This window comes from Narcine bancroftii, chromosome 2 (assembly GCF_036971445.1).
Source record: "Narcine bancroftii isolate sNarBan1 chromosome 2, sNarBan1.hap1, whole genome shotgun sequence".
NCBI lineage: Eukaryota > Metazoa > Chordata > Chondrichthyes > Torpediniformes > Narcinidae > Narcine > Narcine bancroftii.
Window position 1 is genome coordinate 77,099,884 of NC_091470.1, and position 18,071 is coordinate 77,117,954.

Sequence of the window (18,071 nt, forward strand, 5' to 3'; positions counted from 1 at the left end):
CTATATGTATGTGTGTATGTAGGTATATATATATATATATATATATATATATATATAGGTATATATATATATATACCTTCCCAAGATCGTATTATATGGCGAGCTCTCCACTGGCCACCGTGACAGAGGTGCACCAAAGAAAAGGTACAAGGACTGCCTAAAGAAATCTCTTGGTGCCTGCCACATTGACCACCGCCAGTGGGCTGATAACGCCTCAAACCGTGCATCTTGGCGCCTCACAGTTTGGCGGGCAGCAGCCTCCTTTGAAGAAGACCGCAGAGCCCACCTCACTGACAAAAGGCAAAGGAGGAAAAACCCAACACCCAACCCCAACCAACCAATTTTCCCTTGCAACCGCTGCAATCGTGTCTGCCTGTCCCGCATCGGACTGGTCAGCCACAAACGAGCCTGCAGCTGACGTGGACTTTTTACCCCCTCCATAAATCTTCGTCCGCGAAGCCAAGCCAAAGAAAATATATATATATATATATATATATATATATATGTGTATATATAAAAAATAGAGTATAGGTAAGAACTAAGAAGGGAAAGAAAGGGAAGAAAGGAAGTAAGGAGGGAATTAAGAAAGTGACCTTTGTTATATATGAAGATTAAAATCTTTTCTGGGGGGGGGCTGGGTGGGGAAAAATTACAGTCACTGCGAAATCAGTTGACACTTGCAAGCGGATTCGCAAATCCAAATGGAAAGGGGAGATGTGGTTGCCGAACAAGGGACAAAGGGCAACTCAGAAAGGGGAGGGACTATTGGGGTTAAAGGAATTTTAGATATGAGAATAGTGGAAATATTTTATGTTTTAGAAATGTTGTCTTATAATGTGTTCAAAAAAAGAAAGCAGAAATGGATAAGAAGGGAAGGTGGTGATGAGGAAACGGAAAGGAAAGATAAACAAAGTATGAAATGGCTATGTTGAACTATATGACTTTAAATATTAATGGAATACATAACCAAATCAAAAGGAAGAAACTGTTAAATTTACTGAAAAAAGAAAAAATTGATATAGCATTCGTACAAGAAACACATCTAACTGAAGTGGAACACAAGAAATTAAAGAGAGATTGGATAGGACATGTAACAGCAGCATCATATAATTCAAAAGCCAGAGGAGTAGCTATATTAATCAATAAAAATGTACCAATCAAAATAGACAAGGAAATAATAGATCCAGCAGGGAGATATGTAATGATAAAATGTTAGATATATTCAGAATTTTGGAATTTACTCAATGTATATTCACCTAATGAAGAAGATCAAAAATTTATGCAAGATATCTTTTTGAAGATAGCAGATACGCAAGGGAACATACTAATAGGAGGGGATTTTAACCTTAATTTGGACTCAAACATGGATAAAACTGGAAAAAAAACTAACAGAAAGAACAAAGTAACCAAATTTATAATTAAATCGATACAAGAAATGCAACTTTTGGATATATGGAGGAAACAACACCCAAAGGAAAAGGAATATTCATACTATTCAGGTAGACATAAAACATACTCAAGGATAGACCTATTCCTGTTATCAGCCCACATTCAAGGGAGAGTTAGGAAAACGGAATATAAAGCTAGACTATTATCGGACCACTCATCCCTGTTATTGGCAATAGAGCTAGAGGACATCCCACCAAGAATGTATAGATGGAGATTAAACTCCATGCTACTTAAAAGACAGGATTTTAGAGAATTAATTGAACGACAAATTAAAATGTACTTTGATATAAATACGGAATCAGTGAAAGATAAGTTTATACTATGGGACGCAATGAAACCGTTTATCAGAAGGCTAATAATAAGTTATGTAACTAAGATGAAGAAGGACTACAATCGGGAAACAGAACAGTTGGAAAGGGAAATAACAAATATAGAAAAAGAATTAGCAATAAAGGAAGATACAACTAAAAGAAGAGAATTGGCAGTTAAAAAAATAAAATATGAAACACTACAAACATATAAGGTGGAGAAAAATATAATGAAGACAAAACAGAAATATTATAAGCTAGGAGAAAAAACGCACAAAATTCTAGCATGGCAGCTTAAGGCAGAACAAACTAAAAGAATGGTATTGGCATTAAGGAAAAAGGACAAACAAATTACATATAATCCAACGGAGATCAATGAAAACTTCAGGGAATTCTACGAGCAATTATATCAAACTAAAAACGAAGGGAAAGAAGACAAAATAGATGAATTTCTAACTAAAATTGAACTACCGAAATTACAAACAGAGGAGCAAAATAAATTAATAAAACCATTTGAAATAGAAGAATTACAGGAGATATTTAAAAAAACTACCGAACAATAAAACACCAGGAGAGGATGTATTCCCAATAGAATTCTATAAAACATTTAAAGACTTATTAATTCCTCCCCTTCTGGAAGTAATCAACCAGATTCATAAAACACAAAGAATACCAGATTCATGCAAAACAGCAATAATTACAGTAATACCAAAGACAGGGAAAGATCTACTTGCACCAGCATCATATAGACCAATATCTTTACTTAACACAGATTATAAGATAAAAGCTAAACTATTAGCAAACAGATTGGCCAACTATGTACCAAAAATAGTAAATCTAGACCAAACTGGATTTATTAAAAAAAGACGAACAACAGACAATATCTGTAAATTTATTAACTTAATTCATGCAGTAGAAGGAAATAAAACTCCAACAGTAGCGGTTGCTTTAGACGCAGAGAAGGCCTTTGACAGAGTAGAATGGAATTATTTATTCAAAGTACTACAAAAATTCAGCCTACCAGAGAAATATATTAATTGGATTCTTCTTTGGCTTGGCTTCGCGGACGAAGATTTATGGAGGGGGTAAAAAGTCCACGTCAGCTGCAGGCTCGTTTGTGGCTGACAAGTCCGATGCGGGACAGGCAGACACGGTTGCAGCTGCAGGGGAAAATTGGTTGGTTGGGGTTGGGTGTTGGGTTTTTCCTCCTTTGCCTTTTGTCAGTGAGGTGGGCTCTGTGGTCTTCTTCAAAGGAGGTTGCTGCCCGCCAAACTGTGAGGCGCCAAGATGCACGGTTTGAGGCGATATCAGCCCATTGGCGGTGGTCAATGTGGCAGGCACCAAGAGATTTCTTTAGGCAGTCCTTGTACCTTTTCTTTGGTGCACCTCTGTCACGGTGGCCAGTGGAGAGCTCGCCATATAACACGATCTTGGGAAGGTGATGATCCTCCATTCTGGAGACGTGACCCACCCAGCGCAGCTGGATCTTCAGCAGCGTGGACTCGATGCTGTCGACCTCTGCCATCTCGAGTACTTCGACGTTAGGGATGAAAGCGCTCCAATGGATGTTGAGCAGCTCCATTAATTGGATTAAAGCATTATATAAGGGGCCATTAGCGAAAGTGACAGTAAATGGATATATATCAAAACAATTTAACTTAAGCAGATCAACAAGGCAGGGATGTCCACTATCTCCCTCACTGTTCGCGTTAGCTATAGAACCACTAGCAGAACTGATAAGAAGAGAAAATAAAATAAAAGGGATAAAAATAAAAGAGAAGGAATATAAAATCAGTCTATTTGCAGATGACGTTATAATATACTTAACAGAACCAGAAATATCAATAAAAGAATTACATAGGAAATTGAAGGAATATGGAGAAGTATCGGGGTACAAGATCAACGCAAATAAAAGTGAAGCAATGCCAATGAATAATGCGGATTTCACAAAGTTTAAGAAAGAATCGCCATTTAGATGGCAAACACAAGCAATGCGATACCTAGGTATACAACTAAATAAAAACCTCGGCCATCTATATAAACTCAATTACCATCCATTAATGAAAAAATTACAAGACGACTTAGAGCATTGGAAAGACTTACCACTGACACTGATAGGAAGGATAAACTGTATTAAAATGAATATTTTCCCAAGGATACAATACCTATTTCAGTCATTACCAATACACCTAACAGAGAAATTCTTCAAGGAGTTAAAGAAAATAATAAGGAAATTCTTATGGAAAGGGGGGGAAACTGAGGATAGCACTAGATAAATTAACAGAATGGTACAAACAAGGAGGCTTACAACTACCAAACTTTAAGAATTATTATGGAGCCGCACAATTAAGATACCTATCAAATTTTTATCAAACAAGGGAAAAACCAGATTGGACCAGATTAGAACTAGATAAAATAGGGGAGAAGATACCTGAACATATACTATATAAATGGGATGAAAAATTGGTGCAACGTAGGAATTCACCGGTATTGCATTATCTGCTCAACATTTGGAAGAAGATTCATGTAGAAAGGAATAAAACAAATTACCAACTACCAAAACTAATATTGACGCAAAATCAGTTAATCCCTTTCACAATAGATAACCTTTCCTTTAGAGAATGGGAGAGAAAAGGGATCAAAAGAATAGAAAATTGTTTTTCGGGAAATAAATTATTATCCTTTGAACAAATGAAGGATATATATAACTCATGATACAATGTTTGCATACTACCAACTGAAAACCTACTTGAAGGACAAATTGGGAAACAGTCTGAGGTTACCAGAAGGAAGAAATTTTGAATATGTGATTACAGACACAATGATAATTAAAAAGTTTGTAACAAACATGTACATCAAACAGCAAGAAAAAGAGAACGAGGAAACAAACGGTAAACCTAAACAAAAATGGGAACAAGATCTAAACATAAAGATAAAGAATGAAACATGGGAAAAGCTATGCTCTGGAAATATGAGAAATACAATAAACACGAGGTTACGCATGATACAATATAACTGGATACACAGGCTATACATCACATCTCAAAAGTTAAATAAATGGGGCCCAACAGTATCAGACACATGTTTTTGCTGTAAAAAGGAAACGGGAACAACAATTCATGCAATTTGGACATGTGAGAATGTGGAAAAATTTTGGGAAGATCTAAACCAGATATTAAATAAAATCACAAAAAGCAATATACTAAAAAAACCCAGAGATCTTCCTCCTAAGTAATATAAGAAACAAAGAATTTGGACTCGATTTGTTATGATAGCCCTAGCTGTAGCAAAAAAATGTATCATGTCAACCTGGAAATTAGAAGACAACTTGAGAATACAACAATGGTATATAGAAATGAATAAATGTATTCCATTAGAAAAAGTAACATATAATTTAAGAAATAACATTACAATATTCGAACAAATATAGGAGCCATACATGAAACACAATAGAGAAATCCTACCATGGACTTCTACCACCTAAAATGACAGAAGGAGAAGATAATGAAAAGAACTGACTCAGTAAAATTTCTTGTTTATTTTTATTAAGTGACAACATTGTTTAACGGGTTTAATGTATCTTATAGATTGAACTTTAAATAAATGGGGAAGGGAGTGAGGGAGGGAGGGAAGGGAGGGGGGAAAAGGGGGAGAAAACGACACTATATATTTATGAAGAAAAATGTCTGTATGTATCTTGGTCAATTTGGTTTATAGTGTGAAAAATAAAAAAAATTTAAAAAAAGATTGCAACTTCTTCACTCTGAGTGTTGCACAGACATAACTGAGTGGTTGATATCTCTAATCCACTGTGGTGTAAGAGTTTTCAAAGGATGAAGCTTTTCAGACCCTGGTTTGCCTTTTATTCAGTTGATCAGCTATTTCTCTCATTTCCTGCTTTTGTTTCAAATTCCTTAATACTTTTGTCGAGGTATGTTTACAAAGGGTGATTATAACGTGGAAGCAGGAAGTCAGTGAGGACTTTGTGTGCTTCAAGTTAAGAGCTATGGAATTTAGGACAAGCTGAAGATTGTGGAGAAAATGAGAGCAGAGAAACAGCTGTATCCAGCGGCAACAGAGGCAAGAGCAAGGACATTGGTCTGAGGAGGGCAGAAATAAACTAAAATTAATCCATATCAATTCCAACATGTTTTTAGCCACAGTAAATTGTACCTCATCAACTGCCTCCTGGGAGAAGATGAAGCTGTTGACTTGAGCAACAGCCACCACATAGAGCACAGGACACCAGCTGAGGCGTAGGGAGCCGGTCACCAAGGTCTTGAAATACTGGCGGAGCAGATCCAATGAAGACTCCATGGGGTGCGTGTAATTTTCCAAGGGGATTGGTAGCTATTCCAAAAGAGATTGCAAAGCATGACAACTCCATCAGAACATCTTCATCCTCAGTGCAATCCTTCCACACAAACTCCTGTCAAAACTTTGTGCTCTTCAATGTTAGTCTCTGGTGCATTACTGCTGGCATTTGCCTCATTAATCAAACCACACTCAGGCTCCAGGTTTCTCTTTCTCTGCTCCTACATCAATCCTTAAAACGCCCCACTTTTCCAGTGTTTTATTTTTCCTGACCTGGCATATTTCTGCATTGTTTGATGAGTTGAGGGAAAAGGGCTTGTGCTATGCTGTATAATTCTATGACTTCAAGTGTTTTTGTGGATACGACCAGGAATGAGCAAAGGGGCAGCCGCAGTATATACTGTGACTGGATTTTCAAAAGCATTACTAAAAGGCGTTGGGACAATATATATTAGCTTAAGATTGGTTACAAACAGAAGAGAAAATAATAGAGAAATTCATTTTAAGTGGACAAATTGTTAATTGTAGGGCATTAACAATATAAATGAAAGGGGGAAAAAGGAGTGCATCCAAGTGACCCAAGGACACAACGGAGTGTACAAAGGTACAGCAGATTGAGTGAGTGAGAAAGAAGCTGTCAGATGAAGCAGTTTTGCTGGAAAATTGCATGTTATTTATTGATTGTAAAAATCCTGAATCAACTTTTCTTAAATGGTGAAAATCTAGAAAATGGTGGAGCGCAGGGAGTTTGTGAAGAGCTGATGCATGAGGCACAAAACTAACATGCAGGTTCAACAGAATTAAGAATACTAAAACACGAATGTCTGCAGACACCATGATTGAAGTAAAAACACAATGCTGGAGAAACTCAGCAGGTCAAACAGTGTATATTACATGGCAAAGATAAAGATATATAATCAACATTTCAGGCTTGAGCCCTTCATCAAGGTATGAGCAAAATGTCGGCAAGCACCCAAACAGAATGGTTGGGGTAGGGGAAGGAAGTAATAGGTGGATAAAGGATGGAGAGCATATCAGCCGACAGGGGGAGGAGGGATGGAAAGGGAAGGGGGTGGAGAGCTGAAGGAAAGAAGAGAAGGGAGTAGGCTAGCAGAAACGAAGAAGTCGATGTTAATGCCATCCAGTTGGAATGCCCAGATAGAAAATTAGGTGTTGCTCCTCCAATTTGCGGGTGGTCTTGGTTTGACAGTGCAGCTAAATCAGGCCATGGACAGATATGTCAGTGCGGGAGTGGAGCAAAGAATTTAAATAATTGGCCATTGGGAGATCTCGGTCATTGATATGGACAGAGTGAAGGAATCGAAGGCCTTGAGAACAAAAGGATTGGAAACTCAGGTAGGTCTGCCTGCTTCTACATTGGGTTTAAACTGCAAGTACCATGTACTGTATTATGTATTCTTTTTACCATGTTATGTACCTTGTATGCATATTTTGATGTCTACATTCAAGGAAAGATTTGGAGGAGAGAAATTTGGGCCAATATTTCCTGGAGTTTGGAGGAATTGAGAGGGTGAGTCATTGAGATACAAGAGGTTCTTAGAAGGATGAACAGATTAAACATTGAGAGGCTATTTTGTTGATTGCAAGAGTCCATATTTATTTTCAGGTGTACTGAGATGTTGTTTTGCAAACAGTCCATCTGGTCAATTCATACGTAACAAAGCAGTAAGAGCACAGAGCAGAGTTTCAGAGTGTGATCAGCTAGTGCAGAAGAAAGGCTGGTGTCAGGTTCAATCAGAGTCTGATAAAAGCGGGAAAGAAGCTGTACTTGAAGGCTGGGGTCAAATGCGTGGCGACTTTTCAGTGGCAGTGGAGGAGTGGGGGTGGGGTTTGTGTGATAATCTGAGCTGTGTACCACAAGTAGGAGATAAACCCCAGGGTGTAAGGTTTTAGAGAGTTGGTGAATCTTTGTCAAATGGTTACCCAACGTTATGCTTTCAAGTATAAAGAGTATTCAAAGCTGATAATGATAGATTTTTGACCATTAAGGAAGCAAGCTGAAAAATAGGTGAGGCAGAGGGAAAGGCATGATCCAATTCATCAAGAGACTAGGGCTGAGACACTCTTTTGCTGATTCTTCCTCATGTTTATGTTCCAAATTATTGTAACCTGCCCCACAAAAAATGTGTTTGTTTCTCGAATGATTCTGCAAAATCATCTTAAACCATGGCCTGTATCTTTCTACTCTGTGTGGAGATATTTCTTATGCATTTTTTGAAGAGCCATCATAATTCTGAACACCTTCTTAAATTTTTCTTTGACCTTTTCTGCTCTGAGGTGAACAATCACAATTTGGAACACACATGATAACGACCCCTTTTGTAATTTATACAGTGACACTCCTGAAGAAAAGCACCTGACATCAGCATGCGAAGCAAGACACACACATGCACAATCATTCCACTTTGTCCAAACTGGCTATGCCTTAGTTACTTCTAAGGCAGTGGCTCTCAACCTTTTTCTTTCCACTCACATCCCATTTTAAGTAATCCCGGTGCTATCGGTGCTCTGTGATTAGTAAGGGATGGCTTAAGGTGGGAAGTGAGTGGGAAGGGAAGGTTGAGAATCACTGCTCAAATATTTTGCTTGAGAAAAAATGCCATTGGCCCATTTCCTTTAGAGTTCTGAAACAGTGCACATAACGAGTCAATTAGGTACAATTAAAACAATGGTTTTCAAATATTTTATTTCCACCCACATACCACCTTAAGCCATCCCTTACTAATCACAGAGCATCTATGGCATAGGGAATACTTGAAGTGGTATGTGAGTGGAAAGAAAAAGGTTGAGAACCACTACTCTAAGGAGCATTAAAATTATGTGCTGAATCATCTTACCACGAGTTCTTCAAAATTGTTTCACATACATTCGCAGCCAACAGCCATAAGGTGTCATGCTCTGCTCAAGACCGCAATGGACTCCAACTTTCTGGGGGATCGTGTCCAATTCAATGAGCTATGCTTGCAAATGAATCCAATCTAGACTGATTTTCGAGATTGAATTCAGTTGCCAGTCTTCACTGGTGGTACTGTCCACCTTCCTTACCATCTGAACCCCAGATGCAAATAGACCCCAGCAACTGCAGATGTTCTTGTTTACAAAACACTGGAACCATTCAGCAGCTCCAGCCACATAAGTGGGGTGAAAAACAGTTAACGTTTCTGGTGCAGGGCTTTTTGACCCAAAATGTTAACACTTCCTCATTAGGCGCATATATATTGAGCAAATTCCAAAATTCTGAGTACATCTGACACTTTATCATTGCATACCTCCCTGCTGGATCTATTATTTCCTCCTCTATTTTGATTGGTACATTTTTGTTAACTAGTTTGGCCTCACTTCTAGCTTTTGAGTTATAGGATGCTGCCATTACGTGTCCTACCCAGTCTCTCTTTAGTTTGTTATGTTCCACTTCATTTAGATGCGTTTCCTGCACAAATGCTATATCTATTTTTTCCTTCTTCAATAAATTTAGTAGCCTCTTCCTTTTAATTTGGTTATGTATTCGATTAATGTTTTTAGTCATATAGTTGAACATGGCCATCTTATATCTTGCATCCATCTCTTTGCCACTTCCATCCCCCTTTTCCCCATTTTCATCTCTTATTTTTCTCATTATACTAAAGAGATAATACACAATATATATATATATAACATGTTATAATACAGTCAATCAATTTTGAAAGTATTTTGCCCATCGTTATTGAATGAAGATCTACCGGGACCAATGCCTGAAGAGGGCGCACAAAATCAGTGAACTGGTGCGGACTCGAAAGGCCAACATGGCCTGTTTCCGCTCCATAAATGGTTATATGGTTATGGTTATTAAGTCTCTTCACAAATACTGCCTGACCTTCTGAGTATTTTCTGCTTTTATCGCAGATGACCTACAATTTGTTTTATTTTCTCTCACCAAAGAAATTGGCCTGTGAGATGAAACAGAAACTGGGGTTGAGTGCATCCATAAGGGTAACTGACATATCAGGCCTGGGTTGGTCAGGTATAAGCAAAAACAGGCAGACGCCTAAAGAAAAAGGTGGCCGGAGGGGGGAGAAAGAGAAACAAGATAGGGAGGAAGAGGAAGGATGAGGACCACACGTTAACAGGTGAAAGGTCATAGGTGAATACCAGGAGGAAGGTAGAAAAGAAAAAGGCTGAGAAGTGATGGAGAAGGGAAGCTCTCTATCAGGAGAGAGAAGAGGAGGGGTGGGTTACTGGAAGAAAGAAGACAGAGGGATACGGAGAAAGAGAGAGATAAGGGGAGTGAGTATTGGAGAAGTCCATATTAATGCCATCTGATTGGAGAGAGTGTCGAAAGAATACAAGGAGTTGATCCTCCAATATATGGGTGTCCACAGTTTGGTATCTAAAACAGCACCAATGGATCACATACCTGCTTCAGCGGCACTCCCAGTGCCCGCAACACGCTGACATGCTCCCCAAAGACTGCCTGGCGTAGCCGGCCATCAAACCTCCTCTGCAGGGGCAGCAGGAGAAAGCAGCCGAAAAGCTGGTCACCAAATGAGACACTCTCGAACTGTTCAAGGAGGTTCACATACAGATCATGGAAGGAGGCCAGGCCTGGCAATGGGACAATGAGGTCCAGGGATTCCATCCTCTTCCAGTGGCAGTAGACAGACAGAAGGGCAGAAAGGTTTTCATGGATGGGTGGCTCCAGAAACAAGCTGCTGCCAGTGAGGAACACACAGGAGAGTCGTGCCAGCTTGGCAGCCAGGGGCAGCCCCTGTAGGTGTCCACTGCGCCAGGTCTCCAGCAAAAGCACCCATCGGAGGCTACTGCTCACCAACTCCACGAGGCTTTCAGGAAGAGAATCCACCATACCGCCCTTCACTTCTTCCCGGTTCACTTGGTTGTACAGGTTGATCAGAGGAAGGAAGGCCCAATCAGCTGGCAGAAGAGGACCAGTCATTTCAGGCAGCAGCACTGATTGGACCAAGTGGTTCTGACCTGCATAGGAAGTCTGGGACCGTACAGCAGAATCACGGAGGTGGGCGAAGTGAGCGATGTACCGGGAACGGATGGTGGGAAGCTGGCTGAAGGCTGCACCCAGCAGCGACCCTCGGGTCGGGTTTGCACAAACATTCTCCACTGTACCCCTGTTGGCTCCAAGCTGGAGGATGTGCAATAGGTCTTCTGCTTCGGGTCCACCAGCTTTGCCCTCCCTGTGAACGCAGAAAGTCAACCACTGAAAACAAAGCCCAATCGCCAATGCCAAGGATGCTCACAGCCACCTCTGCCTTCAAGAAGAGGCTTTGCAATAAGCAACTCGTGTTCAGAAGCAATTCACCAAAAAAAGGCTATGGGATATTGTGCATTGAATTACTTACGGTATCAAAGCCTGGTTAAAGGCCACTCCAGACAGGAGGTCTTGGGCCAAGAACTCACTTCCTGGTAGCAGCAGACTTAGTAATTTCAGTGCAGCGTAGTGATAAAGTGGAGCTTGCTGGGCAACTTGAGGATTGAGAGCAACCTGAAACCATTGATAGCATTAGATTTCCCCTACCTTCCCCCAGAGGGATTCATAATGATAAGAATGAGTTTGTTGTCATACACATTTTACAATGTACACATCTGACATTCTTACTTGTAAAGATAAAACATAATGGTGAAATAATTTAATTAAATAAGAGACAATAAATACACAAGATAGATTATATACAAGGTGGTGCAACTGCAAAAAAGTGACTTGCAATAGTTCAGATAGTTCAAGATTAGTGTAGCAAGGGGAGGTTCAAGAGTCTGATAGCTGTTGGAAAGAAAATGTTCATGAATTTAGAGGTGCTGGTTTTCAGGTTTCTAACTCTTCTAAAGGTAACATAGAAGTAGGAGTAGGCCATTTGGCCCTTCAAGTCTACACCGCCATTCATTATGATCATGGCTGATCAGTACCCAGTTCCTGCCTTCTCCCCATACCCCCTAATCCCCTTGGCCATAAGGGCCAAATCTAACCTACACTTAAATATTGACAGGGAACCGACCTCAACTACTTCCTGTGGCAAAGAATTCCACACATTTACCACTATTTTTCCTCACCTCACTCCTAAAAAAATTCCCCCTTATCCTTAAACTATGACCCCTGGTTCTGGTTTCTCCCAGCATTGGAAACAACCTTCCTGCGTCTAGTCTGTCTAAACCCTTAAGAATTTTTAAAGTTTCTATAAGATCCCCCCCCCCCATCTTCTAAATTCCAGAGAATACAAGCCTAGTCTATCCACCTTTCTTCATATGCAAGTCCCTCCATCCCCAGTATCAGCCTAGTGAACCTTCTCTGCACTCCCTCCAAGGCAAGGATATCATCAAGGCAACCAAAACTGCATGAGGTGAGAAGAGTTGTTATCAGGGTGGTGAAGGCCCTTTATAATGTTGGGTACCTTCTTGAGGCAGCACTTCACATAGATGGATGGGAGTTCAAAGCCCGAGATGGACCTGGCTGTGTTTGCTACCATCCGCAGCCTTTTGCATTCCTAGGCAGTTTTATAGCCAATTTGGCTGTGATGCAACTAGTCAGTCTACTTTCTAGCATGCACCTGCTGAAATTTGATAGAGTATCTGATGACATGCCAAATCTCCACAGACTCCCAAGAAAGAAGCAGCACAGGAGTGCCTTCTTCATGGTTGCCTTGATATACTGGCATCAGGAAAGGTCTTTTGAGATGTGGACTCCAGGAACTTGAAGGTTCTGATTCTCTCCATTCCTATCCCATCACTATCCCATCAAAGTCCCTTGGCCTCAATCAAAAGTAAGCTTCTTGGATTCTCATATTGTTATAGAAAGAGGGAAAGGGATGGGAAAAAGTGAGAGGGAATTTGAGAACTGGGCAGTCCAGGGAAAAGAAGGGGCATAAAACTTGGAATAAATCTACCATATCTATTGGAAATAAAGTCTGCAAGAGGGAGGTCATAGTTAAAGGTAAAAAGTTCCATTATTGTCATGTAATACTACATTTAAAATGTTACATAGATGAAATTCTTTAACTTTTTGTCCACTGTAAGACAGAGTTGTCACTTTGTCCAGCGCCCCTCACAGAAACCTACAACACCTGGTATTTCTAAGTGGTCTCCCCTCCATGTACTGACCAGCTCTGTGCCTGCTTAGCTTCCACGATCAGACAATGCCAGGCGTGCTCAGGCTATTAGGTGCTATCATATGCATGGAGAACTCCAGCATTGAAACCAGCCCTTTGGCCTAAAAATTGTCCATGACAACCAAGCTACTCCTATTTGCCTGCACTTGGCTCCTATTCCTCTAAACTTTTCCTCCCCACACTTCTCTCTAAATGTCTTTTTAAGATTACAATTGTTCCTGCTTTTCTACTTCCTCAGTCAGCTCATTCTAAATATTCACCACTCTCTCTGTATGAAGAAGGAGCCTCTCATGTCCCTTTAAAATTGTTCCCCTCTCACCTTATATCTGTTCCCTCTAATTTTAGACTCCTTTCCTCTGGGAGGAAGACTATGACTATTTTCTATGCCCCTCATGATTTTAATCACCCCTTTACCATTAAACTCTCCACAGAATAGTCCCATCTTTTCTGAATCCTTTCTCAGGTTAATGACACCTTTCCTACAGCTGAGTGACCGGAACTGTGCACAATACTCCAAATGTGGTCTCACCAATGTTTTGTACAGCTGCCACATGACATTCTTGCTCCTGTACTCAATGACCTGACGGATGAAACAAATGTGCCAAATGCCTTCTCCACCTCTCTGTCTACCTGTGTCACTACTTTCAGAGAACTAAGTATCTGTGCCCCTGAGTCTTCTTGTACTTAAAGACTCTCTACGGGCCTATCGTTCACCATGCAAATCCCTCCCTGTTTAACCAGCCAAAGTACAACACCTTGTACTTGTCCAAGTAAATTGCTGTTTGCTGTTCCTTGGCCCACTTTCCCCTGAGAGGTGAAAAATCGGAGGGAGCCAAGGAGAAGGGGTGGCACGCTCGGAGAAATAGACTTGAAGTGGAGCCTGTATCATTGGTTCAGGTCTCTACTTCGGAAAGTGAAAAGGAAAGTTGGCACGCTTGGAGTGATGGACTTGAAGCACAGCCTATTTTATTGGTTCAGGTCTCCATTTGAGCTCGAAGCCTTGTGCCACAAAGGAACCGCTCACTGTAGCGCATGCGCAAGCGAGGCTATGAACCTTCCACTGGAGAACGTCACTCACCGTCTTGGATGCCAGTTTAAGCACCAGGTGCTGGAAGTGGAACTCATGCCGCAACACCCAAGCAGACTTGTGGTTTATCGACGGGCTCCCCTTGCAGCAGTGGACCAAGTAATCCCTCAGGCCTTTGCTGTGTAAAATGGTAGAGCACTACAAACAAAGCAGGTGGAAGAAACAATAAATGAAAATCTGAGAGAGGACCAAATACCAGGCCACCACACAGGGACAAGATATTGTTCATCCTCTTGAGCCAGCTCTATCTTTCAATTGCATCTTAACTCATTACCCAAAGTGTTTCCATAATCAAATTTTAAGAATCTAGCCTCTTATTAAATGTCAGGGCAGGCTCAATGGGCTGAATAGCCTATTTCTGCTTCTATATCTTATGACCTTATTCTGGATTCTTTCTTGCTCGCTTGATTTTTGAGGATGGGTAAGTGAACATGGGAATAGGATTAGGCACTTCTTCCTGTTCTTTTTCTGCCATTCACTGGAATGGCGGCTGAACAGTGGGCTAGCTTCGTCTTTTCTCCGTATTCCTTCAGAGCTTTGATCAACAAAAAGGTAAAATAAACTTGTTCAGAAGAGCAAGGGAAAGAATGTTATCCATAAACCAGTATCAATTACTGTATTGATCATGGCCCTGCACAGAAGAGAGATCTGTCAAGTGTCACCTCTTGATCCAAGTGCAATTAGTTGTATTATTAATTAATCATTTTACTGATGAGGCACAGTGAATATAGAATCCAAACTTTACTGAATGTTCAATAGATACAGTATAATGAATCTATTTACCCCCTCCATAAATCTTCGTCCGCGAAGCCAAGCCAAAGAAAAATGAAAGACAAATCATGAGAAAGTTGAGTGTGTAGTGGTGCAACAACCCAAGGTCTGGTCAACACTTACACTGTGAACCCCATGCATTAACCCTTTAGCTTGGCAGGTGACTCCAGCCATAGTTTGTCATGAGTGAAAGTGACAAGTCAACAGTCTTTTGCTTTTGATATTTTGATAACTTGTCACAAAGGATAGTACTCAAAATAAAATCAATAAATGGTGGGAAAACAGGCAAAGCTGCATCTGTGGAAAAATATGCAAAGTTAAAGGTCAAAGTCAGGTCTTAAAACTGTAATGCTAACTATGATTTTCCCTCTAGAGTACAAAGTACTAATGAGGCCACATCAAGAGTAATGTGTGCAGTTCAGGTCTCCTTACTGAGGAAGGATGTACTGGCTTTGGAGGCGGTACAGAGGAGCTCATCAGGTTGATTCCAGAGAGGAGGGGGTGAGTCTATGAGAGATTGAGTCATCTGGGACTGTACTCACTGGAAATTAGAAGAATGAGAGGGAATTTTATAGAAACATAAAATTATGAAAGGAATAGATTTGATAGAGGTAGGTTAGTTGTTTACATTAGTGGGGGAAACCAGAACTAGGGGACATAGCCTCAAAATTCAAAGTAGTAGATTTCGGACTGATGAGGAGGAACGGCTTTTCCCAGAGGGTGCTGAATCTGTGGAATTCGCTGCCCATTGAAGCAGTAAATATATTTAAGACAAGCTTGGATAGATTTTTACATAGTAGGGGAATGAAAGGATATGGGAGAAAGGCAGGGAGGTGGAGATATGCCCATCATTAGATCAGTCATGATCACATTGAATGGCGGAGCAGGCTCGCCGGGCCAGATAGCCCACTCCTGCTCCTATTTCTTATGCTCTTACTGCCTGACCTGCTGATTGTTTCTTGCATTTGCTGCTCTGGTTTCAGATTTTCAGCACCTAGAATTTGTGATTGCTAAAACAAACTATGTACTTGGTTCATTGTGAACAGACAACTAGTCATATTTGTTCGGAAGAAAAAAATTCCATTCACCTCACATCGCCAGAGGTCATATTGATTTCACTGCGAAATTCAGTGGATTAATCTGCACGCTCATGGTTTGACTTGGAGTCTGCAATCACTGCAAGGGTGATCTGTCAGATATGTTCTTGCAGAGTAATTAATAGCACGGAAGGAGAATTGAAAGTAGCTTTTCAACTTGTTCCTTGGTCCAAATATGATCATTCTTGCTTCTGGAGAATATTGCTGCCTCAAATAATTGCATCGTGTTATGATGTTTAGCAAGGATGATGTTACTGTCCATTGCAATCACTTCCTCTCGCCAATGTACACATAATGTACACAGGTGGCATGGATTACATGGCAGGGGGCAGAGTTAGCTCAGCCGTTAGTGCGATGCCATTACAGCGCCAGTGACCCAGGTCCAAATCCAACACCGTCTCTAAAGAGTGTCTATGTTCTCCCTGTGATTGTGTGGGTTATCTCCAGGTGCTACAGTTTACTCCCATGTTCCAAAAAATATATGGGTTTAGTTGGTAAATTGGTAATGTGGGTGTAATTGGGTTACGCAGGCTCGTGGTCTGGAAGGGCACATTACCATGCTGTATCACTAAATTTGTCTTAAAACATTTTAAAAAAGCAAAGGATATATTTGTTGCACTTGTGCTGACAGCAGTTATTAGAGCCATTATGATAGGGCAAAACTGGGACCTTTGTAAAATTAATAACTTTCATTAATATAGCATGTTCAAGATACTAGAATGTTCCATGGAAAACAGAGGTTATCAAAGAAAATTTGACATCAAATCCAATAAGGAGATATTCGGACAGCTTGACCAGAGAAGATTTTAAAGCTCATCTTGGTGGAAAAGCTAGAAAGACAAATTAGTTTTGAGAGAAAATTTCAGAGTTTAGCAAGGAGGAGCTGCAAACACTACTGCCAGAGTGATCTAATGGCATGGGGATATGCAAGAGGTTGAAAATGGAGAAGGGCAGAGACCCAGTTGTAAGGCTATGGGATTTATAGGAGCAGGGAAGTACGAGGTAACAGAAGTTTTGAAAATAAGGACTTAATCAAGGTCCATGGAAAAAGAAGTGAGCATTACTTATTAGTTAGCTCTACAAAAGAGATGGCAAAGGTGCAAAGGAGCAAATTACTTCCTTCCATGAGACATAATCCTATAGTTCTGTGAGAATTTTAAAATCTAGGCAACAGAGGTCAGCAGAGATAAAAGGAAATGGGACTTGTTGCAAACCTCCAACAGGCAATGTGGGACAAGAGTAAATGCCTTCATCTTGTAGTTTCTCACAAAACAAAAGGAGGCCACTCAGCCAAATAAGTCCATGCCTAATTTCAGGGCTTTCCCATCAGACCCCTCTCCCCATGTCCATCAGCTTACCCCTGATTCATCTGCCATTCAGCCACACAGGGTGAAATTTACCAACCCACATGTACTTGAGCGGAAGATGAAGACTCATACTGTCAAGATGAGAATGTGCAAACTTATATTTTAAAAAATGTCAGCATGGAGGAACAGCTATAATGACACTGCTGTCTCTGGTATGGAGATACAGCACAGCTCCACAGGGTACTACTGCCCAGCTGTAATGCCAATGGCTCTGAGCTTTAAACGGCCTGTTAAAGGAGCCAATGGTGCCTGTTTAAATCGTGCAACCACGGAGTCTGTGCCCAAGATGGCAGTGCCTATGCTGGGCAGCATACCACAAAGGGTTTCAGACTCAGGGGAAGCAGCAGACCAGCGTAGAGCACACGAAACAGGGAGAAGATACTCATGGAAAAGGAGAAGCACAGGAGACGACCCTACAGAAAAGGTGACTGCAGCAGCAGTCCAGCGAGGGGTTCAGTGGCTGAAGAACCCACACAGGCTGCGGGTGGTTGGCAACCTGCATTCAAAGGACTCACACACACTACGGGCTACTGGTGACTCACAGGTGAAGG

The 18,071-nt window shown here is 40.8% G+C and overlaps 1 protein-coding gene across 2 annotated transcripts in view; it reads right to left on the reverse strand.

The window, feature by feature from the left end:
- The window catches only part of rpap1 (RNA polymerase II associated protein 1), a 130,080-nt gene that overhangs the window by 12,598 nt on the left and 99,411 nt on the right, over positions 1–18,071 (reverse strand). For both annotated transcript variants that reach the window (XM_069917153.1, XM_069917152.1), the window contains exons 20-23: positions 14,277–14,423; positions 11,441–11,583; positions 10,486–11,275; positions 5,931–6,107 (exon numbers count right to left, since the gene is read on the reverse strand). In XM_069917153.1, the coding sequence (XP_069773254.1) occupies positions 5,931–6,107; positions 10,486–11,275; positions 11,441–11,583; positions 14,277–14,423 (1,257 nt within the window). The remainder of the gene's footprint in view (positions 1–5,930; positions 6,108–10,485; positions 11,276–11,440; positions 11,584–14,276; positions 14,424–18,071) is intronic.